The sequence below is a fragment of the Spinacia oleracea genome, chromosome 6 (assembly GCF_020520425.1).
Source record: "Spinacia oleracea cultivar Varoflay chromosome 6, BTI_SOV_V1, whole genome shotgun sequence".
NCBI lineage: Eukaryota > Viridiplantae > Streptophyta > Magnoliopsida > Caryophyllales > Amaranthaceae > Spinacia > Spinacia oleracea.
The window spans coordinates 145,266,947-145,292,906 of NC_079492.1; the positions used below are offsets into that span (position 1 = coordinate 145,266,947).

Here is a 25,960-nt window from a genome sequence, read left to right on the forward strand (position 1 = left end):
ACAACTAAAAACATATGCCAGAATTCCAAAACATAAAAAGTGAGCATCAAAACTTGTTTCTTTTATAACTTCAAAGTAAAAATAAAAACTGGATTCTGCCACCACAGGCTACAAAAGAGACATTTATTTGGCGATATATTTAGCACCAATTGCTACATAAGTAAAAAAAAATTGATTTCCTCAGGAAATTCTTCATAATATACATTGATTTCTGTGATTAAACATTTCTATGCTACACAACCCAATTAAAAGGGAAAAGAAAGCGTACCGATAATACAATTAATACATTTAACAAAGACTAATCATCCAGTGATTACACCAGCCAAAACATCACTCTTACCTCGAGCAAAAATTGTGTAAACTAAACGAATTGCATCCAGCCAACCATCCAAAGATTCCCACGAGTCAGCTACCTAAGATGTCCAGTGAGAGAACAGCAGCGTTATAAGGCCAAATTTCCAGTTATCGTCATAACAAATTGAGAAACAATCAAGGACCGCTATGGAAAGAGCCGGCTACCCTTGTGAATGTTAAGCTTATGCATTTAGTTTGTTTCGTAATAGATGTAATGGTCTATAAGGACCTTAATTTTTTGTTTAGTTTGTAAAACTTTTTCATTTCAGTAAATTTAACCCTATGTCAAAATAAAAAAATAAAAAGACATTGAGGAAAAAGAATCATTGAGATGTATGGAAAATGCAGATATAAAAGGTAAAAGAAGTTGCTAACCAAGTATACAGGTCCGTGTATTGTGTCAATGAAGAGTCCAGCCCCAGGTGGTAAAGTAAGATCAGCAGATGCTGACACTGAAACAATGTCAGGGATGTCAACTTTGACGGCTCTATTTTTTATATTTGGCCCATCTACTGGCTTGCTAGAAAGACTCTGCCGTGATGTCTTTTGTTCGGATACAATCTGCATTAGAAAGGGGTGGTTCAGTAAGAAACATTACTTTCAACCATCCATCAGATTGCACAATGGTCAAATATCTCAACATATCTCCATAATCTATACCATTATCCAACTGCCTGAGTCAAGATGAATGTCATGTCTCCACATATAATTGAGAAAATCTCAAGAGATATCTATCTTAGTTACACACAGCAATAGATAGGTCCCCATAAATTTTAGAAAACCAATTAAAGAAACTACCATATAACAAGAACTTGATAGCTCTCCATCGCAAGTATCCATAGGTGAAAATTCCAACTAAAAGTAACTTTCAGATGCTAAATCAACCCCAAGGATGAAACGAGTACAATACAGTATCCTTGCAAGTTTCTCAAGTCAAGATAGAGAAAGGGAGAAAGAGAGGCATTGCTAACTTCACTGCAAGACGTTGGAAAACAAAGACAAACAACAATCAATATAATTTGGGAAATTCTACATGGTGGTCTACTGGTTTGGAAAATTTTACATGGTGGAAAATAAATAAATTAAAGGGACCCAAAAAAATTATTGTTCTGCAAAAACGATCTATTTATAGAAGTTAAATTGTTGAATATAAACGAGGTTGGACTGGGGAAGCTGTTGCTGGAGAGGCCAAGCCGATTTCTCCGAGTCAGCTTTGTCAGATCCAAGAGAAGAAGAAGAAAAAGACATCTCGATTCTTTTGATGTTGCCAAGTTTGCATTTGAATTGGTTGGCTGGTTCGCTGAACAGATTGGCTGGGGAATAGCTCGTTGATAGCTAAACTGGCTTGCCGGCGGAGACGTGGGCTGCGTGTGGTTGTTGCCTTGTTGGTGAAGATGGAGAGAAGAAGTGGTGAGATTGGGTGGTAGAGTGGTGGGTGCGGTGGTGGGGTCAGGTAGCGCGATGGGGTTGGACTGGTCGGTGGGGTCAGGTGGTGGCGTGGGGTGGTTAGGTTGGTTTGGATGGTGGGTGGTGGTTGGAGACTTGGAGTGAGGTGTATTAACTAGAGGGTAGGTTAGTAATTATATTTAGGGTCAGAAATATGGTAAATTAGTGGTGGGTTAGCCATAACTTTAGTTGATAACGACACTTAGTGTATTAAGCCATTACCAAGAAAATGAAACTTTTTAGTTTCCACCATGTAGAATTTCCCAAACGAAGAGGTCAGGATGTAGAACTTCCCATATAGTTTTCATCAAAGAAATGTATTTGTTACTATATGAAAAGATATCACATGGAAAGATGTTTAGAAAAATAGGATTATTTAGCTAAACAATGCTCTAAACGCAATGCAACTGAGCCATGGAAAGCACAACACCTGAAGTGTCTGATTAAATATTGCCTGTCTAACATCCTGGAGTGTCTGATTAAATATTCACTTTCCTTCCCAAGCCAGGAGATAGTGAAATTACCTGATAAAGACCCTCATGGTTAAGGACAAATTGTGTCCGCTTCCAATCACTATGGGGGCCTATTGGATTTCCTGGAGGTGGAGCCGTCAGATATCCCACTTTAAGATAGGGCAAAGGAAGCTGAAAAATAGATAAGAGAGATTTAGAACAAATCATGACTTAACACACTGCAAAAGGAGAAGCCTTGTGTTAACATCAGGGAGCAACACAAACCACTATATATGAAAATGCATAAAGGTGCATGTTTTGTCTGCAAGAACATTTCCTCTTCCCCCCCCCCCCCCCCCCCCCCCCCCCCTCCCCCCCTCCCCGCCCTCTTCCTTGAAACACTGGATTATCTCCAGAAGCAACTAGAGTAGAGAACTAAATCAAACAAATATCAATTGAACCATAATTTATGTCCCTAAAAGGTCAAGCTTCGGAAACAGAATTTTAAGGAACGTCTCTACTATATTCCTTGATATGTTTTCACTTGACATTCATGAAAGGTGAAAGTTGATCAAAGCTCTGGGAGTGTCCTTAAACATACACAAAGTACTTGATAATTTGATTCGGGTAAAGCCGTAAAGGGATTACCTATTGAGGGGTGGGGAGAGGGTCAAACTAGCATTGAGGATAACTAAATGGAAAGTAGAATGTGGTTTTTACAGTCACGTAAAATGCTGAAATGTAACTAGAACTATGTACACTTTCTGTTGATTTTATGTAAAGCACTCTTACCATAGAACGGACTAGCCTCAGTGCACTGCGGTAGACCTACAAGTTTAAAAGCAAAACCAAAAAAACTGTCACAATTACAACTCAACAAGAAACCTCGTCAGAGAAAACAGATATGATGCAACTGTTTGCAATAGGAATACATTGGCCTAGCATAATGATTTTGCGTTATAATTTTTCCTTGCATTTCTCCAATAATATTCTGAGCTTGAAAGTTGTATCAGGATGAAAAATACAAAGCGCAAGAACCCAATAGGTCCAATTTCAAGAGACAAAAAAACACCCACCAAGAATTCTACCAAAGCAGATTTAGGAAGGTTGAGGTGTATACAAGCCTACCCGCATCAATGTTTCGTGAGGACCGCTGAAGAGGCAGGGAGGGTGGAGATGAGAAACCAGAATTGCAGAGAGCTTACCGAGTAATTTGGCTTCAATGCGTGAGCAGCTGCAATATAGACAGCGCACTGACTATACAAGTCATTGGGCGAAATATCATTATGGCTGACTGATCCCCCGATTCTTAGCAAGTCCTCGGCTAAGCCATACTGCAAAACCAAAATATACATAACTCACCTTATCATCCGATCTCAGTGACCGTGTAACCCTTCAATACAACACAATATCCAGATGATAATAATAAAAGAAAGAAGAAAGCACTGGACAAGCATTGCTAAAACAGAAAAGAATAATTGAGGACTAACCAAAACAGTTCCGAGGTTGTAAATAGCCCTATGAAAGTCAAACTGCAACTGAATTGCTGCACGGAACTGCATCAAGGTATATTACAGAGAATCAAATAATAGTGAAGATTAAATAATATTCATAATTTCGTATGTAACCCACACCTAAAATCATTTAGTTATCTTGAGTTTATCAAGTAATATGTTTGCACCTTACTAATTGCCGTCTTAACAATGTTATGCTTTTCCTTAGCAGGGACTATCGCACTGAGTTCCTGTATCACAAAACAGGGAATGGTAAAGCCAAAGTCTGAGAGCATTGTATTGCCACTAACTTTCTAGTGTAAAAAAAATGCACTTCTCAGCCTTTCCTTTCTGCATTTCTCACTGTATAGATGAGAAATATTACCTGCAGTGCAAGTCCCCAGTTGTTAAGCGCCTGGAAAGGAACAATGAGATTGTTACAATGACAAAAATGAACAGAAATCTAAAGAATTGTAGTAAAAAGATAAAATAGCCAAATACAAAAAGAAAAAAACCTGGGGACTATTCCAATTCAACTGCACAGCTTTTCCGTAGTAATCTGTGGCCTGAAAGGAAGATAATTAGGTCATAAGGTCTACTTAAATAATACAAAGCAAAAGCCTAAATATTCTACTTTCATCATTTCATAATGAGTTAATATTTCCAAACACCCATAATTTGTAAGAAAATAGCATCAATTGTGTTCTTGGTACATCCAACAATAAGTGAACGTCAAATGAACAACTCAGAGAAAAGGTCACCACTTTGCTTCAGAGATTTATGATCAATACAGCTTCTGGAAATGATAGGATGAAAATACAACAAGACCATAAAAAATGAAGGTAAAGAATTATAACATGAAAATGACCTCAAATAAGCAGTCCAGGTTCTTCCACCAAATCAACTGTTTCAAATTCATAATCGGCTAGAAGGGAAAAGGCAGACAGCCGCAGAGAGTGGATTTGGAAGTGTAATAGAAGGGAACAAGAGTGCGAACTGCGAAGACCTTCAGGAAAACCACTTAAAATATAATTCAAGACAACCACTTAATTATCTAATATTACAAGGGTGTTGCTACAGCCTACAGAATGCAGATTACCATACTAATAAATTTTACCCCGTATTTAAAAAGCTGCAAAATTCTAAGTCTCGAAGAGCAGCTATACTAGTCCCCAGATACAGAACTTGAACCAAACTGGCAAAATCATCCAGTGCAAGACTTCCAAATTACAGAGGTACGGTTCAACTCAAGTAGGTCTTCTAACTATCGAGATCCGGAGTGTTTTGAGAGAAGGTCCGCCGCATGCCGGTTCCAAATTTGAGAATAATTATAGTAAAACTTTGTCGGCGGGACTCGGGCACTCAACCCCTCAAAACTCCGTCCGGTCCCTGCTCTTGGAAAACTTGAGGGAGATTTCCTTAGCAGTGATGAGATCACAAAGAGGTTTGGAACCCAATGCAAGGGATCATTTAATGATAGCGATAAGTCCGGTTTGAAGAGGCGGCTCCCCGCACGTTAAAATACGTCCAAGAGTCGAGCACCCCATAGCATTTTTAGGAGTCCTATAATTCGATCATTCATCACTAAAAACCATTTATGTTATCCAACTCGGTTATAAGAGAGGCAGCAACACCATAAATTCTGGATTCTACGAACTTGCTAATTGCCTAATACCTGAACAAGCCTAAGTGTTGATTTAGCCATCAGAACATCAAGATTATACCAACATGCCCAAAGGATAGTATTAGCAATAATGACAGATGCAGACTGCATAACAGATATTGACATATGCATGACCAAGCAATTTATCATGAAGAAAGAAAGCTTTTGCACCTGCTTCCACAAGTCTTCAGCTTCCTTTGTACGACCACGCATTCTTGCTCGATCAGAGATAGCAATGGCCCAATTATAGTATGCCTGTGAGATATGTCAACAAATTATCTGACAAGCCAATATGTTTCTCTCAAAGAGTTCCCAGACATGAATTTTAAAGTTTTACTTATAAGGTCGGTATGGAAAGCCGCATAGCACAGCCCACTATCAGATCCAAGATTAGGGTGGGGGAAGGATAGGGGGTAAATCCATGAAGGCTTAAGCCAAATCCTGCCACACCACCACTACCCTCCCGAACCACATTAAGTTAGAAAAGGCGGAACTGCGGAATCAGAACTCCATTGACCTAATAATCAACCACTAAATATCACTAAATAGAGAATACATACATCATGAAGGGTGGGACAAAGACGAGTAGCTTCCTCATACTTTTTGCAAGCCTCCTCGAGCAGCGCATCTTTAGAAGGGGAGGCAGAATCGGGATCAACATTATCAGCACTTTCCTGAACACAAATGCACATGGCTAGTCAGAAAATTACGCAGATCTAATTGCATCCATTCTTGACCTAAAAGCACATATTCTTGCAGAATCGAAATTCAGTACCACAGCCCTTGACCCCTCACCAATCAGGTATTTTGAAAACTATTTATCAATACAATACTGAAAATCCACAGAAGTAAGGGGGAAATAAAATATAAAGACCACTTGATACTGTGTTGTGTATACACCCCCCCCCCCCCCCCTGCCGGGAAACAATTGAAATACATAGTTCTTGGCTACCACGTATTGGAATGCTAAAAAAGAAAGCAATGAAGAATTGCTGTAATTGGAAAAAGAGAAGACAAGGTGATTCAGATCAGATTAGAACCTGAAGTACCAAAGCCCAGTTGTAGAGGGCATCATAATCTCCTGAATTTTTCTCTATCGCACTAGCATACCTATATTGTGGGCAGAAGAAGGTTACTACACCACTCAATAGCAAAAGTTATAAAGATGGGATCAGATTCGAACCATCGCTAAACCTATCCCCAAGAAAGTGTTATTGCATGATACAAAATAGAGATAGAATCAAACTTGGTTACAATAAAGCCTCTGAGTAGTTCACAAAAAGAGCATACCTCCTGGCAGCATAAGTAAGAATCTTTTGGCGAGATCGACCTTCCTCATCCACACCCGTTACACTATTGATAAGATCCATAGCGGCATGGTTCTGGAAAGAAATATCTTCACTGACAATAACAAATTTTGGCAACTTTTAGCTCGGATACTCAAAATTCTGGATATGCTGAATCTCAGTAACTGATAATGCAGCTAAACCCTTAAAAGAGCATGCAGCCACAATCATGTCTATTAATCTAAGTCATGGAAAGGCCTTAAGGGTTTGTTTATGTAACATAAAGCATGCAATAGGAAGGGGAAGAAGCATGAGCAGATGAGTTTGAAAACAGTGTTTGGTGACAGAAATGTAACAAAAGGGAAGCAAGCCAGTAACTACAAGCCTTTCCGATTATAAACTTATGTGATTATGATTCAGTGGGGTTCTAATGTTTCCACTTTCTTGTATTGATCACTAACTAGGAAAGCGTACCATGTGGCATGTACCTTTTTAGGGGTTTTTTCAACAATCCTATCTAGTTTACAACCAAGCGCAGAGAATTATTTGGAACATGCACAAGAACATCAAACGTGAAAATAATCCTCCGTCAATGTAAGCGGCAAGCCGGCAAGTGGTGGAGAACACTTCATTAGCCCTCCTCCCTCTCCCACCCCAAATGTTTGTGACACACTGGAATTCTTTCTCTCCATTGGCAAGGTGGCACCCCTAGCATCAAGCAGTTTACCAAGCAACCGCAAGGATTGGAGAAGAAAAAAGAAAAGTGCATTCTGTTATAGATGATTAAAAATCATCTACCCCCATTACTCCCCTCAAAAACTCCCATTTCCAGGCTACTACTTGTTAACAGAACACTTCCTCTACGACTCTACCTACAAGTCTACAACAACACCAAACTAACCTTAATTACCATTTTGACCACCTCATTGGACAACACCATCGGCAACTACTGGCCGGCTTGCACCACTCCAACTACCAGCGAGCCCACCCAACCACCACCCAGTTACCTCTAGAACCTCCACCAAACATCCACCTATCACTATGAAACTAGCCTCCCACCACCAAAAAACTTTCCTATTTAGCACAAAACCATCCACCCACCATTCAAAACCACCCACCTCCCCTCAAAAATCACCCCAACCACCCAAAGAACAAACCCTAACCTCCCCAAACACCACCCTACCTACTTCAGAAACAACCCCACCCAATCCAAAAGCACTTGAACCACTAGAAGGGAAGGATGGTGGCTATGGGGTTATTTTCTTCTTTTTTTGGTAAAACAAACAAATTGGTATAAGAAAGGGCTTTGTTTTCCATTCTCTTCCTATCTCTTTCTTTATCTCATCACCTTTATCCTTTGCAACCCAAACACCCCCTAAATTTCCAAACTTCAGAATCCAAAATGAAGACTAATGCCCTATTTATCCAGAAAATGAATTAAAATCCACTCTCTGCATCATAAAATTCGAAATTATAGTTTGAAACCATGGAATTAAATTGATCTACTCATGCTTCTTCCTTACATAAAATGAGCAAAGTTTCCTTCCTCTCCTTTCCCACATTTTCTCTCTTACACAAACAAGGGGATTGATTTCTTCTTCTCTTCCCTCCCTTCACTTCCCCCTCCCATCCTTCCCTTTAATTCCCCTTCCTTCCTAAAATCTTATCCAAACAAACTGTTAATTCCTCGAAAGCTAAATCGGCTCGTCATACAAAGCACTCTCACTATTCATCTAAGCAGATGCCTACACAGTGAAATAGTTTCATAACCTTCCCTGGAAGATATTGATCAACTACAATGGTAAAATTCAACAAGGTTCCACCACTGAAGTTCAATGATGTCCACTATTTCGGAACCGAAAAACGATTTATTTGCAGTTCTACAGCTGATCAACAATGCATATATCACAAAGGAAACATTAATAAGCTCCGTTCGAACATACAAATTGATTGATTGATTGTTGAACAGTAAATTTTCACATGTAGGACCAAGACCCAAAATTTCCAGCAAATCAACTAAAACTCCACTAATTGCATCAGGAAATACGAAATTAGACAAGAATCATATTGAAATTTTCGCAGGAATAGAGAGAGGGAAAAAAACCTAAGCGGAGTCACGGGTGCAACGGGAGTAGAATTTCCGGATTGACTTTGATCTCCCTTCAATCCATTCAACAATTCTCTCATCGTGAAGGTTTTGCTACCTTCGTCCTTCTTCAATTCGGGTTGACCCGTTGATTCTTCGTTTGATCCGGAAGGTAGGGACTCTGGTTCGGGTACCTCGTGCTTCGGATCCTTGTCAGAAGCAACGGACTCAAGAATGGCTTCAACGGCGTCGTTTGATTGCTCAATGCCGCCATTTTCTTGCGGATCTGTTGCCGGTTCTAATGCCGTGGTTTGATGTTGGGAGGATTCTTCCGAGGGTACCGCCATTGTTGAATTTCCAAGATTTGATGAATTCACAGATGAATGAGAGAGAGATGGAGAAGAAGAGAAGGTGTGAATTTTGAAATGTGTGTGTTTGGTTGTGTGACAAATTGAAGGAAAGGGAGCGAGATCTGTCTTTGAGTAGACTGTTGTTTTTGGCTTTTACTTTACAGTCACAAAACTAACATTACAAATTTACAATTCTTAATTTTCGATGTTTGGTTGACATGAAAAAACATGGAAATATGACTTCTAATGAAGTGGAAGATTGTAGTATTATTTGATTGACAAAAACATGAAAGTCACACTTGCTAAGAAGTTCCACTCTCTACCATAATGGATGAAGTTGTTTACCTAGATTTTCCAAGATAAGTGGAACTTCTCATGTTTAACCAAACAATATCACACAGTTCTTAGGAAATGTTTATACATGGGAAAACTTTCTTCATATGAAGTTCTATTTCCCACAATCCACCAAACAATCCCTGAGATTTCAAACATTGCACCTGCAGGCTGCAAGAGTAAAATATGTTTTTGAATCTTATTTGAGTGTTATACGCTTGTATGGAGTCTCTTAAGTTTGCAGTGTTTTTGGTGCGCATGAGCTATATACAAGTGCGATACAAATTACAAATGAGTGTGAGAATTCGAACATGTGACTTATCGTACATAGGCCTTTAGTCTTAACCACTAATTCAATACCTTATTTGTACCGTACTTGACTAATTGGTGTGGTTGGTTGTTGGTATTTCAAGTAGTGTGGATATGGGTTGAAGGGCCAAGTAATTCAGAGGCATAAGGGTGGCCGCGAGTTTATGTGTGGTGGCAAGGTAAGTGGGGTTGCGGGGGAGTGCTTGCGCACACGCGCTTGTGCGAGCCTATAGGATTTATCAATCTGTAGGTCTAACCTTAGTCCATCATTCAGAGTCAATTTCAGCTCGAAATAATTAGCCGATTAAAAGTTATAGATGTTGTATTCCAACAGTTTTACTAAAATCCGTTTTTGTGTTATGAGTCAAGCTCATGTTCAACCGTTAAGTCTGACTCGTCCGAAATAACATGATGAGGTGTTGGAGTGTTCCTCGTCCGACGGAACAAGGAACTACTCCCGCAAGCTTGGGCAGAGGTGTTGTGCTTCTTCTTTTCCCATGAAATTGTACGATATGACTTACATGGCCTGCATTAGATTTACTCTTTGTATATCTAACCATTAGAAACAATGATTATTGATTTAAGAGAGAAAAAGGCTTCATTGAATAGTTTATGCTTTCATAGACTAACGAGTTTTAACTTTTAAGTGAAGGAGAGTAGTTATAAAAATCATAGTAGCCCGTTAACCTAAGTCGAGTTAACGCATAGACCAAAAAATAACATTGGTTGCACCTTGTTACTTGTTACGTACATACCGACAACGGATTAAACCGTCCAAAAAAAGTATATCATACCATGAAGCATCAACAAGGAGGATTTGACCCTAAGACTTATCATACACAAACTCTCAGTCTTGTTATATGGAATTTCTGACTCAGATTTTGAAAGTACTTTGACAATTAGAAACTTGAGAATTCAAGATCTTTGACTCAAATCAATGGACCAGGGTATGATGAACAAAGACTACAAATCTTACCAGTTTCACTGATCTTGGAATTCCGCCTCCATCGCTTCAATTTAGTTATGAGCGCGGGCAGTAGTACACAGACACATTCCATAGTTAAGGACCATACAACAGTGGTGTATCAATTATGAAGTGCTTTTCTTTTCAAAGCATCATCTAATGGATACATACATAATCCCATATTGGTTAAGAGGAGATCCCTTAACCAAAATACAACAAACAAATCATGTAAAAAAAAAAAAGGGAAAAAAAAAAGAAAAACAGTGTCCCCAACTCCAAAATTAGGGTGTTGGTGTTGTTAAATTTTGTCATGCAAAGTAACCACCAAGTCATGAGCATCATCCAAAAGCTTCCATACATCCAAATTCCCAGCCATGTTATTACATTCTCTTATTATTTCATCCATGCTGTTGTATTTCTCTAGTATGAGCTTTCTTCTCTGCAACACGCATGCTGCAACAGCGTAGAGAAGAAGGTCGTCACTCGGAGGAGCTCTGAGCCGCATTTTCCCCCACGCTGACTTGCTAATCCCGGCCCTAATCGCGGTCTGATCAGCCCACATAACTTCCCATAAACAAAGTGTTTGCTCGAAAGTTAACTCCCTTCGAAAAAGGACCACTACCATTCTGTACAAGAAGAAGCAATCTTCTGCTTGAAGCTTCTCTAAATGTCTATAAAGATGGGAGTCTTTGCACTTTATGATCTTTGAGATAAGACCCAGTTGTCTTCTAATCCCAATTTCATCGAGCCGGAAGTTGTGCCTTGCTTTTTTCATGAACCCAACAAAGCACCAGAATGCTTCGTGGTCTTCCTCTATGACCGATATGATTGGAGAGAGAAGATCGCTCATACCTTGGCAGTAGCCGGTTTCGGGGTCGTAAAGTGCGTAAGCTTCAAGGATAGATACGAGACGAGTAGCGTGGTATATCATGCATGGTTCTAAGTGATCAAATTCCTTCAACCCGACTTTCTCTGCTTGCTGCCTAGCCTTGGCTTCGGAGACTGCAGCCTGGGTAGGGCTGTATATTATCCATTCGGGATTTGCACGAAGAGCATCGACGCGGATAATCCTCTGCCACGTGGCGAAATCCTCGGATGAATATAAGTTCAGTCCGCCCTCAGCTTTTGAAGGAGAAGAAATTGTGTTGTTCTCATTCAGAACATTTCCTTCGTACTCTTCAGCGCTAAGAAAAGGTACATTGTCACCTTCGGATGACTCGGAATCAGAAGATTCCGAACTGGCACCGGAACCTTCTATGCAAGTCAACTCAATCTTTATGCCTTCATCAAAAGAATTGACAGAAGGTAAAATCTCGGGGTCCCAGATAGGTCCATCAGAGTCTGATGGGTTATCCCCGTCATTTGAAGTTCTTGCACTGCTTATGTTATCTGATTCAGGGGTGTTCGAAACTTGACTGAAAAACCCACCACTACCACCATTGCTATTTTCAGCAGTCTCGTTCCCCTTGAAGCTTGCAACACTGCGTCTTAGTATTTGGCGACATTGCTTGCGCAAGTTTTCATATTCTTTCCTGATCAAAGAAACCAAACATTAAACAATAAGTTCATGAACATTATGAAAGGGGAAAGGAGGAATGGAGGATATCATAAACACAAGAGAAGCTGAAGTACCTTTTCTTTTTCCTAGCAGAGTCTCTTTCCTCCTTTGTGCTGTTCAGGTTATAACTGCTCCAAGAAAAAAGCATTTCAATATAACAAAACTTCAAAAGCTATATCCAGCATCCACAATTAAAAGTCGGCAAGGCGACAAGTTTAGAACACACAGCAAAACACCAAATGTTCTACAACCACGTTGAAACTAAAGCTAAATCGTGTCCTTGAGCACCACTTGAAAAGCAAAAGACATGAAGGACCACTATTACCGCAGATTCAAGTCCTAACAACAACATAGAGGCTAGAGTTACACATCATTTCGTTGGTTTCAAAATACTAGGCCATAATAAATCTTGTCAATTTTAAGCTTTTAATTATTACCCTCTCGGTATATCATTCAGAATAGTGAGTAAAAATCTTGAGATAACATTTTTCTCAACCTAGCAATGTCATTTCAGATCAGAACTCGATGCATATTTGACTAGTTAATGCCTTATTGGTCAAAAGTAGAGACTTTAACCACCAAACTCAGATGTCAGGGGACAATAAGAATGAACATGGCAATATATACATGCAGGAATTAATTGAAATAATCATGAGAAGCACAGTGGTAAGTGTTGCTTATAGAGACAGTAAAGTGCTTGTTGGTGGAGACATCATTAACATAGACATTGATACAGCTTTTTTTGCCTTGTGGGGACATAACTCTCAAATAGTAATTAACTAATTTCTAATTAGATATCAAATCAAATCAGGTAAAAAGAAGCAGCCCTGAGGTAATACAAAAAGTGAAGACTAAACAATTGACTACTTGTCTTTCTATACTTACACTCCAAGAAGAAATGGCCAAACCTCTGCTCTGATATTGGGATCAACTCCCTGCAACAACGATACGAAGAATAAGAATTTCGACAAAACAAAGTGCAGTGCACAAATACAACAGCTGACTCGGCAAGCAACTTACTCCGCTTCTCACTTTCTTCAAAAGCTTTACTCCACCACAGGACAGTCTACCATCGGCTTCAAATAGACATTTCCATTGCTTGGATAAAAGGGCGCGTTTCCTTCTCCGCCTAGACCAAGGAGATTTAAGACTTATACTGCGGAGGTAAAACACAAAAAATAATCAACATAAGTAACAAATCTAGCTCCAAAACTCACACATTACAAAAGGAAACAATCACTTGAGTATCATCATATCTAACCCTAGAATAAGAAAATTTGCAACGAAATTCATCCACATCCAAAACGAGCAAAGCAGATTCAAAAACGATTTCCGATACACATATGGCTATAGTTAATATACTCATTTGAGTCTAACAAGCAATACTGAAGTAAAGAGGAAGTGTTGGTTTATCCAGGAAAGATGCATTCAATCCCACACCCATAGTAGGACTACAGTGCTAAACTAATGAGGTGATGTTGACATAATGGCACAGTCGAAGCCATTAAAGTACAGGTCTTATATAGGAAAAACTAAGAGCTAATGAAATAGGATGATGCTGTTGGTGAAGTGTGGTTGTCAAACAAGACTTGAATTTATAAGAGTGATGGTTCCAAGATCTTTGAATGAGTCTTGTGTATAATTTCTAATCCACTGAACGCGTCAACAACGCAAAGATTAAATCTTCACAACACCAAACTGATTGTACTAGGTTAATTACATCAACTCATGAGCAATTGAGCATATTGAAAGAATACTATGCAATAAAATTTGGAACAAATAAAATGAACATAGGACTTAGCTCATTTCTGGAATTATGTGGTCAACATGAAACTAATTAAATAAAACAAATTGGAGTAAAGTAATTAAACTGCAAAAGTAAACTAATTAAGTAGGAAATTGTTCCAGATCTCGATCTTAAATTAGTAAGAATTAGGAAAAGGGAACTCACCGATCACTGGAAACTGGGGAAGAAGATGAATTCGTAACTACAAAAAGCACCGATCTCAAGTGAATCCACGAAGAAGACGAAGATGAAGGGGACGGCGAAGACGACGACGATGACGACGGCGTTGAAGTGCGACTTCGCCGGAGAGATCTTAACAAGTGTTTTTGTTCTGTCATCATATCTTAGTTACTGCTAATTTAACTCCTATTTGTATAATTTCGCCTCTGATTTGACGGATTTAACTTCGAATACTGATCAACTTGAAGTCTAAACTCTTTGATTGATTGATTGATTTGAGTAAATGATTGGTATCTTCAGCTAGGGAAGAAAATGGTGGCGGCCACGGCGGTGCAAGCCGTGGCCGTCACAGAAAGAAGCTAGCCCGACATGTGAGGTAACTGAAACTCTTGCGCTGCCGTTGCCGTTACCGTTGTCGCTGCAGCCACCGCCGCCGGAAAAGGTGATAGGTTGAACGAAGGAAGAATCAGTAGGAGCATGTGAGATAGATAAGGTTAATTGAGTGAATCTCTTGTTATTCGCATGGTGGAATTGAATCACCACCATCACCAACTGAAAAACCCAACTCCTTCCAGTTTCCACCCCTTCTTCCTTTCAAAGTACCTCAACTACCCTTTACTCACTTTCTCTCTCTTTCTTCGCTTTTTCTCTTTTATATCAGTTGGAAGGTTGGACCCTTAGGTGCTCTTTTCTCTCTCCTCCCCTACTCTTACGCTCTTACACTTACGGAGTAAACTGTATTGAAGGTCCCTAAACTTTGCCAAAAGGAGCAGTTAGGTCCCTCAAGTTTCAAAAGGAGCATTTAGGTCCCTCAAAATGGATGGAAAACGCTGCTTTTTGTTTTCCGTCACTAACGGCCGTTAAAATGAATATAATAATATTAAAAATTATTAAAATAAAAGGAGAATTAATATACACGTAGATTAATGATTGAAAACAGATGATTTTGATGAAAATAAGCCTTTTCCAATTACTTAGAGGTTTCAACTTACTTTTTCAATGTGTACACGTGGAAACCTTCCAACTTCTCTCGTTTTTTCTGGTTCCTTCCTAATAATGTTTTGGCGGTAATTTTTTACTGTTCCCAACCCTATTTCCCCCCTTTTCACTTCCTATTTATATGGTCCCCCCCCCCCCCATTTTCATTCTCAGTTGTCTTTTTCCCATTTACTCACTTAAACACTTAAGAGAAGTTGAAGTTATTGCTCTGAGTTTTTCTGCAAAAATGGGTTCTTGCGTATCAGGAAAGAGGACTGCTGATAAGTGGGAATGTCGCACCCCCAAGAGAACAAGAATTTCCAGATGGGACGAAGGTATTTTCATTCAATTTGTCGGTTTTTTCAATAAATGTTTGCAGTTGAGCCATGATAAATTAGGGCTTTTTTGTTAAGTAACTTTTTCCCAAAATTGGTGCATGCATGTTCTTGAAAATGGTGTTTTATATGTTAATTTAAACAATCGTGGGCTGATTTCGCATAATTTATCAATTGAAGTTGGAATTAGGGTTTCGTCCGTTTTTACTTTTCAATATTTAATTTGAATTGATGCTTGCATGTTCTTGAAAATGGTGTTTAATATGTTAAATTATACAATTGTTGCCTAATTTGGAATTAATTTAAACTAGATTTTGTAGTAATTAGGGTTTCACTTACTGTTTTTGATTCACTTAAATAAAAAACAGAGTTTGATTAATTCGAATTGATGCTTGCATGTTCTTGAAAATGGTGTTTATTTAAACTATTGTTTAATTTGGAAGTATTTTAATCTAGATTCCGTATAATAATTAGGGTTTACTTACTGTTTTATTGACTTTGGCCGTTACTTTGACTTTAGGAGGCCTTGCTTTAAGGGAGGCACACCCCCTTTGTCATCATCAAGACCTCCTCATCACCCAGATCTTCACCAAGCTGGACTGGGACGGGCAGGCTGCTGTGCAGATGGTGTGCAAGCAGTGGCGTAGGTGGGCCAAGTTGCGGTACCGCCTCCCATACCACTACCCTCAAGGATGCTACCGCGCGTGGCTGCGGGAGTGGGTGATCATGGACATCATTGACAATGATGGCCGTGACTTCCACGCCTGGATGGACAAGGACATGACCGTCTACTTTGACGGCTTCCCCCTCCTTTTCAAGGAGGAGGAGTAGCTGGTGGTGGAGGCCATGCAGGGGTGGTGGTGGCGCTGGTGGTGGCCCCTCTTTTGTCAAGCTTATGATGATCCAGCTTGTTTATAGCTTTTTTTATTTTTAATTTTCAAGGACAATTACATTACTACTGTCATTGCAATTAGGTTTTTGTGAATGTGACAAATGTTGGTTTTTGGTATTTGTCACTGCTATGACAGTAGTTTATATCTAACCGTAGGCTTCTCCCTCAATAGTGGATTGAGGTTTGAAATGTTAGGGTTGAAGCCTACCCTTTTGTAAATGAATTCTGATCATGTGGATGAATGAATGAATGCAATTTAACCTTTTGTTATCTCTTGTGTTGTTATTCAAGATTTGGTTTGGTTTGATTTCTTAAAGTTTTGTTTTTTTAATTGATATTGTTTAACTTTGATCAGATGATGTTGATGATTTGACTTTGAACCCTTGCATATATGTGCATCATGGTGGTGAATGGGTTGTGCAAGGTGATATGGTTTATAGTGGGGGGAGGGTGGATGTCTTTGATTACATCCATGAGAATGCAGATGGCAAATATGTTAAGGAATTAGTCGATAGTTTAGGTTATAATGATATAGAGAAAGTACATTTCTGGGACCCTAGGAAAGAATTCAAGAATGGGGTTAGGTTTTTAGGTTTTGATAGTAGTACTTGTGACCCTTTCTTAGCTTTACTCTTTGAATACAAAAGCATTCATATATACATTGAACATAAAATCAAACCCACCTACAACTTTAACCTAAACAGGAGTGCAGGAGGGGGGGGAGGGAGAGGTAGCTTCCTTGAGTTGTTGAATACTGATGTGGTTGACTTAAATTCTGATTATGTGGAACCACCTTTTACAGTACTCCCACCCAAACAAACTGAACCTCAACCTGAACCTCAAATTCAACCTCAAAATGTGCCTCAACCTGAAATTGATTATGATTCAGAGGGTACAGATGAAGATGATGATGAGTTAGCCACTGCTAGGTCTAAGATATCTGATGATATGAGAAGGGAAAAGGCTTATTTTGAGGAGTTAGTAATGCTGAAAAAACTAGCAGAAAGTAAAGTACAAGGTGGTCTGAATTTGGGGGATGACTTTGATGGATACAGTGACTTAGACAGCCCTAGTGAGTCAGAAGATGAGGATGATGTTGGTTACTTAGTTGCACCACAACACCATAAGAGGGGGAGAGGGAAACAGAAGCAAAACAACACTGAAACTGAAGAGAGGGAAGCCACTTTTTATGTTGGGCAACAGTTTGAGAATCCAAAGACATTTAGGAAAGCAATCATAGATTATTCAATTGATAAAGGAAGAAACATTCCATTTTCTAAAAATGATTCCACTAGGGTTTGTGCAGAGTGTGAGCACAAAGATAAAGGTTGTAAATGGAGAATTTGGGCTTCATGGGAGAGAGGAAGAAGGTCATTTACAGTGAAAACATTTGTCAGTGAGCACACTTGTGGTAGGACACCTATCATTAAGAAGATGACTTCACATTGGATTGCAGAACACTACCAGAATCTGTTTAAGGTTAACCCTTACATGAGAGTGCAAGATATTCAGGAAACCATTTGGTTAGAAAAGGGTATAAGGGTGAGCAAAGACAAGGCTGCCAGGGCTAGGAGAAGGGGTCAAGCACTCATTGTTGGTGAATACAAAGAGCAGTATGCATTACTCCCAAGGTATGCAGCTGAGATACTAAGAAGCAATCCAGGGAACACAGTGAAGTTGAAGTTGGATGCAAATGTGTTTGACAGACTGTATTTGTGTTTTGAGGCACTTAGGAAAGGGTTCTTGGCAGGATGCAGACCTTTCATATCACTTGATGGATGTTTCTTAAAGGGACCATTTGGGGGTCAATTGTTAGTAGCAGTAGGGAGGGATGGAAACAATCAAATGTTCCCTTTGGCTTGGGCTGTTTGTGAGGTTGAGAGCACTGACACATGGAGTTGGTTTCTAGAACTTCTAGCTACTGATTTAGGCACTAGTGAAGGAGCAGGGTACACATTCATGTCTGACCAACAAAAGGGTTTACTTGCTGCTGTGTCAAATGTGTTTCCACAAGCTGAAAGTAGGGTGTGTGCAAGGCATGTGTACTGTAACTTTAGGGGAGTGTTTGGAGGTGGTTTAGAGTACAGAAAACAATTTTGGACTATTGCAAAAAGCAACACAGTAAATCACTTCAATGAAAACATTGAAGTAATGAGGGGTATTTCACATGAAGCTGCTGAAGACCTACTGAAAAGGAACTACAAGAAATGGTGTAGGGCATTCTACACTCCATTATCTTGTTGTGACAGTGTAGACAACAACATGAGTGAGGTGTTTAATGCATACATCTTGAGTGCAAGGCACAAGCCTATTATTACCATGTTGGAAGATATCAGAGAGGGTTTGATGGAAAGACTGCATAAGAAAAGAGATTTTATTGGGAAAAAGGAGATAATGTTGTGTCCTAGGATCCAAATTCAGTTAGAGAAACACAAAATTTGGGCTAGGGGTTGGAATGCATACTGGGATGGTGGGTTTTGCTATGGAGTAAGAGAAGGTGCAACACAGGTTAAGTATGTGGTGGATCTGAACCAACATACTTGCAGTTGCAATGCATGGCAGGTGAGTGGGATTCCATGCAAACATGCAATTGTTGCTATATGGAATAAAGTAGACCACCCAGAACAATATGTCAATGCATATTTCTGCAAACAGACCTACATGAAGGCATATGAATTTTTGTTAGAGCCTTTAAATGGTCCTCAAGAGTGGCCTACTTCTGATAGCATTGTTGTGGCTCCAAAGGTGAAAAAGGTCAATGGAAGACCTAAAACAAAGAGGAGATATGGTGTTGGAGAGGTAACTGCATCTGGTAAGCTGAAGAGAACAGGTTGTTCTATGAAATGCAGCTTATGTGGTGTGATAGGCCACAACAAAAGGGGTTGCAAGAATGCCCCTAAGCAACAACAACACAGCAACAATCATGCTACTGCAGAGCAGACCACACCACAGCAACAACACCCAAGAACCAGTTCAGCTATACCAATGCACAATAGGGGTGTGGGTATTTATACCTACCCAAATGGGTATCAAAGAATAGCTACTGTAAGTCATTCAATATACTCAAATTCTTTCTTACATGTTACTTTACTGTACTGAAGCCAACTTGTTCCTAATTTGTTTTAATTAATGCAGCCTATATCACAACACTTCCCCACACCACAGAGGCAAAGACCTCCTGCAGCTTTCTATTCTGATCATGGGGGTGAGCAAACCATCTACTCCTTCCCTGCACATGACTTCCCATTGTCACAGACTCAACCAAGTCAAGGACACACAATATCAAGCCAAGCATTGCAGGATCTTGCAATGGCTAGAAGATTAGAAAAAAGACCATGAGGTTAGATTTTATTGAATTTAAAGTCTTCATTACATTTCATTAGTGCAGATCATTACATTTTACCTACCCACTTAACCCACTTAACTTAAAACAAACCAGATAAAAAAAAACAGAACCACTAGGATTACAACCCACACTTCACATTTCACACTAATAGGTCTTCTCATCTTGCTCATCACATAGTCTGCCTCCCTCTTCCTTGCATAATTGTTAGCTTCACTAAGTTTTGTCCTAAAACTATCAACTTCAGCAGCAAGGCTTTGTTTATCTTGCATTAACCCTAGTATGACAATTGTTTGCCAAGTTGTTGGTTCTTGTTCATCAATCCATCTAAAAAAAAATGCAACCCCTTCTGTTTGTTTCAACATCATAATCTAGACAAGCAATGAACCTCCTTCCAGGATTTTCTTTTGTCCATGCCTTTTGAATGGATACTGTGAATCCACAGTAGCACCTCTTAGGGTGTTCATTATCACCATTGTTGAACAAAGAGATAGCCCTATTCATCATTCTGCAAATAAATTACGTTTTAATAATTATTTCCTAAATATGTTTAATTATTGTTAAAATAAGCTAACTTAAGATTTTAAAAAAAAATGGCAGAAAAATACCTTTTTGTTGAGAAGAGTCAGCTATGGTGGAGCAACAGAGAAAAAACACATAGCAGAAGATGGAGAAGAAAGAATTTTGTTTTTTAAGTGTTTTATTGTTGTTTTGTTGTGCATGGAATGTTAAATACTCTGTTTTTTGAGAGCCTCAACGGCTATATTTTTGTAAAAAGCTAACTGAAATGAATTCCCCTTTATTTAATTATTGGTAAATGGTAAATGTAACTGTTTTTTTGTCGTTTAGTGCCTTTTATTTAGTTTCCTTTTAATTGAATTGAATTTTAACGGCCGTTAGTGACGGAAAACAAAAAGCAGCGTTTTCCATCCAAACGCAGGGACCTAAATGCTCCTTTTGAAACTTGAGGGACCTAACTGCTCCTTTTGGAAAAGTTTAGGGACCTCCAGACCTATTTACTCTACGCTTACGGTCCGTAAGTCCGTAACTATACATTTATACTTTATACGGAGTACCTATCCTTCCCTCCGGGTTTTTATAATTTCTCACTTGTATGGCACATGGTTTATGAATTATGAGAGCAATAATAGTGAAGAGCTTGAGGAGAGAGAATAAGAGCTAATGTCGAGAGTTAGTTCATTTTTACAAGTTTTAAGAAAAGATTTTTATTTGAAGTTTGTGCTTAGGTGTCATAAGAAATAGATTAAGAGTCATCTAAATAAGAGTATTTCCTTTATTGTTGCTTTGAGTTCTGTGTAAAAGAAATATTCCCTTTATCCCTAAACGATTATCTTATATAGTTAAAAATAACTGTATTCAAAGTTGGTTGTAAAATATGCACCTGGATTGTAGTGTGGAGCCATGGAGAGAGCCGAAGAAAATACAAGTAAAATTTTTTACCATTTAAGGTGCAATATTTTAGGAGCGGATGGAGTATTAATTTACTCCATATTTATTAGAGTAAAGCAGTAATGTGTACTCCGTACCATGATAGTGAAGTATGGGAGAGATGGTGGTCATTTTAATTATTTAAGTGGGATCATGAGAGAGAAAAATAATAAAATATTATAAGCTGTTATGAAATATAATATGGATGCCCATTATACCCCCATTAGTATTTCCGGAATATTCTAGGGTTCAGTCAAACCCTAACTATTGTATCCTATATATACCCAGTATTATATGGAATAATAGATACAACCCTATTCTCTCTATTATCTCTCTTGTTTATTCATAACACGTTATCAGCACCAACCCTAGCCGACTGAGCAGATCAGAAAGAAAGGAAGCATCCATCGTTGAGGTAAATGTTATTATACCCACTAATCTTATTACTGAAAATTTGATATTGTTATAGGGTATATGCGGCAATGTGATTACTTTTGTATATGTAATTTTTTTTGTTTGGAGTTAATCGATTGGACCGATAATCCGTTTGCCGCAATTGTCGAAAACTTATACTACTGCAATTGTCAAAAAAACTTATACTGCCGTAATGATATTCGCATATTTTTTTTTGTATTGTTGTCAATTCATTAGTCTCTTTCATTATACAAATTGAGATTAATGTCCCCAAGTCTGAATTTTGTAAATAGAGATTCGTATCAATTTATCACTGGAAATTCTTTAGCATTAAATTTATTTTTAGACTTTCAGATTACTTTTGTGGGATAAACAAGATGCTATTCCGTAGGTAATCATTATGTATGATAGACTTGATTTCTCATACGAGGGTCTCGTCACTTTGTTTAATATTGGACTTGATTTCCTTTGTTCGTGCGATTAAAACATATTGTTATATTTCTTGAACTACGATATTGAATTACAATTTGATATGAATATGTTTATTATCTGAGTCCTAATTTACAATATTCAATTGTAGTGTGAATTATGTCGAATCTTACAAAATTTGAATTTGCGGCTCTTGATATTATTGGAAAGAATTATTTGTCTTGAGTGTTAGATATCGAAATTCACCTAGGTGCAAAATAATTTGGTTATACAATCAAAAGAAGTAAATAAATCTGGAAGTCAAAACAAGGCAAAGGCTATGATTTTTCTTCGTCATCACCTCCATTAGGGTCTTAGTATTTAGTATTTGGCCGTAAAAGATCCACAAGTCCTTTGGAGTAATCTAAAGGAAATGTATGACCACCAGAAAACTGTGATATTACCCAAAACTCGTTATGATTGGTTACTTTTAAGACTACAAGACTTTAAGTCTGTAAGTGAATAGAACTCGGCTATGTTCAGAATTTTTTCACAGTTGAAATTATGTGGGGAGAAAATCATTGATGCAAAAAAATGATAGAGAAAACTCTATTCTAACTTTCACTAAAATAAGTTGTCCTGCAGACACAATACAGTGAAAAGATATTAAGAAATATTTTGAACTTATATCTTGTCTCCTTGTGTTCACGTCCAACTGGTCCTGCTACATTCCCTTAAGCGAATGTGACATCCCATAATGGGAAAGAAAATACCACACAACAAAAGTGGTTGAGGACGTGGTCATGGACGTGGGCGTGGATACGAATATGGTCGAGTTTGAGGCCGAGATCGTTCTCTAAATAACTCATATCCCCACCAGAAGTGGGACAAAGATGTCAACAAACAAGATAAAAATGATACTTGACCAATTTATGTTACCGCTATGGAGAAAAAGGGTATTGGTCTACTAAAACAAGTAGAATTTATAATAGAATTTACTAGATAATATTGAAGAACTTAAATATGTGGTCTTGCTCTTCCCTAAAGAAAATTATTTATCAAGGGTGTTATATGTTGAAATGCAAAGGTACCTTTGACTGTTGTTTATAAGTCAAAATAGGTTCACGACTTAAGTTTAGACTTTTGACTATTAAAGGCCCGCAGACCTTTTGGAGAAGTACAAGAAAATATGACCCAGAAAACTATAATAGTTTATAAATCTTGTTGTCAAGATATCCTACATTTCTTTCATGAAACTAGCGTGGTCCTGCAGACACGATATTTTTGAGAGAGATTTAAGAGTGTTTTTAAATAGTTATATATTGTCTTTTTGGTGGATGAGACAAATAATGAAATCCTGAAGAAAAGTACTATGATCACGTTCAATTAGATAAACCATTCCCAGAAGTGAATGAGAAATTGTATGACTAAAGATAGTGAAGATAATGTCAACAGTCATGATCGAGGATGTGAAAGTAAAATATAGTATAATCATGGGTGAATAAATGAGTACGAATGTAATTTCAAAATACACATATACACACCAGAAGTGAGATTGTAAATGATGAAAAGCATGTGAAAGTTAATGATGAGAAAATACAAATTTTATATTTTTGGTTGGTTGCAGAGGAAAAGGAACAAATGTTTGACCCATTACACCAAAGCATCTTGTTGAGATTTATTAGCACCCATCAAAAAGGAATAAATTGTAGATATACATGGTGTATGAAAATATATAGTCTAGTAAACATTGTAGCGCTCTCCAAACCAAATTTATACATGAATACATGCAAGGATTAGTGGGAAATAGCTCTCAACATAATAAAATTAGTAGTATATGATCAGGATTATAATGCAATATGTTAAACTTGGTACAAATACTTGATCATGTCTTATTGACTCGCTCTATGAGCATGAGTAATATACTACATTATGAAGATGTATACTTTTGTGATATGTACCAAAGTTGTAATGGATACTCTTGAAGAGTACAAGCTATCTTCCATAAGTTTTGTTTAGATTGTCTTGCCGTTATAATTGAGACACCAGTTTGTGCCGTTATATCACATCACAATATGTTCAAATTATAGTATTCTATAATTACAGTGATCACTTTGAGAAGATAACCAGCAGTTATCGAATGAAATATTTTATATGATATTATATGCACATGATGTGACAATTCAGGCCATCCGGGTTTAAGAACACCCGTTATGAGAATTTGAAAATTCTTATCAAATAAAATTTTATGTGCTGACACTAGTAGGAAAATATTGATTTGCGGCGATGACTTAGAGGCGTTAATTTGAGAACGCCTCTAACTAAATGACAAAATAGATGAATTAGGTGAAAAAAGCTTACTTTGCGGCGTTATCTTGAATTATGACGCCTCAAACCATTTTAGTTTGCGGCGTCATCACGTTTAACGTCGCAAAGTGTTGTCCCCATGCTTCTCATATTCGCCCGCGTTTAGCTTCTTTCTTTTGCTTCTCGTCCTTTCACAAAACCTCCTTCTTCTTCCTTCAACCTCATCTCCACCATCGCCGCCTGTCCTTCGCCTCTTTTCCACCACCGAAATCACCGGGAAAGTGAAGCTTGATTCATCTCCACCGCCACTGTTTGTCCTTCGACCTCATCTCCACCACTGTCGTTCTTACTTAAAATAAATTATGCTTCCACTGACTCCTCCTCATCCTTGCCGTTTTTTCGGTTCAATTACTCTATTCCCCTCGTTTCAGTCTCTCAATTAACATGAATTGTGTATGAGTTATCGAATCTTTCTTGCTCTCTCCTCTCCTCTCCTCTCTCCACCAAAAATGTAAACCCTAATTATGAAATTCAAATTTTGGCTTAGAAGAACCTTAAAATTGCTTCGAATTTGAGAAGCAATTGTAGAAAAAGTAATCGAATTTCAATTGATGAGTTGTTCGATGAAATTCCTCTTTCAGAAGTAATCGAATTTCTCGAATTTATTCCAAATTGCATACACTCACTTATTTTAATACTTGATTCTGCTTTATTTTGAGTATTGAGGGTGTAAATTATATATATAGATTGAAGGGGCTGAGGCCTTGGAGGTATGAATTGAAGAGTAGGCCAGAAGAATGCAGCAGTTTTCTGGGTTTGTTTGGAAATCCCTGCTTGAATTATGTATTGAGTGATAACTAATTACTTACTGTTTTGCTGGTAAATTTGTTCCCCTAAGGTGATTTGTTATCGGTAAGATTTTCAGAATTGAGTAAAATTGATATGTTAGTGGAAAAAGACGGGAGATAGATTCTCGGAAATCTATTCTAGGAGTAAGGCTTTGGTTTTGATGTAATGTTGTTAGATTGACGTTTTAGATAGGTGAATGTGTGTTGCTATTCTTTGGCTTGTTCTAGCTGCTATTTTGTTTTTCCGTTTGTTGTGCATTCATGGATTTCGTTATCCGTTCAATTTGAATTCGTTATTGTAGATGAAAATAATAGGATAGCAGTTCCTGGGTTAATCTTGAGTTTGAGGATAAGGATATTGTGATTAGTGATTTTTTTTTCTCTTATTCGTATGCTGCTTAATATGGTTCACTATATATGTCTGTGTTATGCTATGGTTTAGGGAAACTTGAGGAAAGCGACTCCCCAACGAGCACAAAAGGTGCAATATAAGCAATCAAGCAGGCGGTTCGTCGTTAGAGAGTTTGCGAAGCAAATTGCCTTTGACCAGGATTCGAGGGCAGCTCTTCAAGCTGGAATTGACAAACTTGTTGATGCTGTTGGTAAAACTGTTTCTGGTTGAATATGCTGGTATGCAGTTAGGTGTTATGCATAATGGTTGATGTGTGTTCTGTTTGTATAGTCCAATTTTGTATAGTTCAGTTCTGTTGTGTCTGCATTCTGTTT

General features: G+C 38.2%; 3 protein-coding genes across 3 annotated transcripts; 1 reads left to right on the top strand and 2 right to left on the bottom strand.

Annotated features, from left to right (window-relative positions):
• Positions 1 to 40: 40 nt before the first annotated feature.
• On the bottom strand, positions 41 to 9,279 carry LOC110795242 (protein HLB1). Its single transcript, XM_056830889.1, has 14 exons — positions 8,799 to 9,279; positions 6,699 to 6,809; positions 6,449 to 6,518; positions 5,969 to 6,082; positions 5,580 to 5,663; positions 4,261 to 4,311; positions 4,131 to 4,160; positions 3,934 to 3,996; positions 3,743 to 3,808; positions 3,458 to 3,586; positions 3,045 to 3,080; positions 2,325 to 2,444; positions 730 to 915; positions 41 to 413 (listed from the first exon to the last, which is right to left on the bottom strand). Exons 1-14 carry the CDS (start codon positions 9,125 to 9,127, stop codon positions 303 to 305), a joined length of 1,500 nt encoding a protein of 499 aa, XP_056686867.1. The 5' UTR covers positions 9,128 to 9,279; the 3' UTR covers positions 41 to 302.
• A 1,443-nt stretch (positions 9,280 to 10,722) lies between these two features.
• On the bottom strand, positions 10,723 to 14,940 carry LOC110796253 (rab GTPase-activating protein 22). Its single transcript, XM_022001304.2, has 5 exons — positions 14,246 to 14,940; positions 13,315 to 13,450; positions 13,180 to 13,229; positions 12,369 to 12,422; positions 10,723 to 12,268 (listed from the first exon to the last, which is right to left on the bottom strand). The coding sequence occupies exons 1-5, from the start codon at positions 14,419 to 14,421 to the stop codon at positions 11,035 to 11,037; spliced, it is 1,650 nt and encodes a 549-aa protein (XP_021856996.2). The 5' UTR covers positions 14,422 to 14,940; the 3' UTR covers positions 10,723 to 11,034.
• A 1,626-nt stretch (positions 14,941 to 16,566) lies between these two features.
• Positions 16,567 to 19,805, top strand: LOC130463677 (uncharacterized). Its single transcript, XM_056832884.1, has 3 exons — positions 16,567 to 16,579; positions 16,821 to 19,510; positions 19,601 to 19,805. The coding sequence occupies exons 1-3, from the start codon at positions 16,567 to 16,569 to the stop codon at positions 19,802 to 19,804; spliced, it is 2,907 nt and encodes a 968-aa protein (XP_056688862.1). The 3' UTR covers position 19,805.
• The last annotated feature ends 6,155 nt before the right edge of the window (positions 19,806 to 25,960 follow it).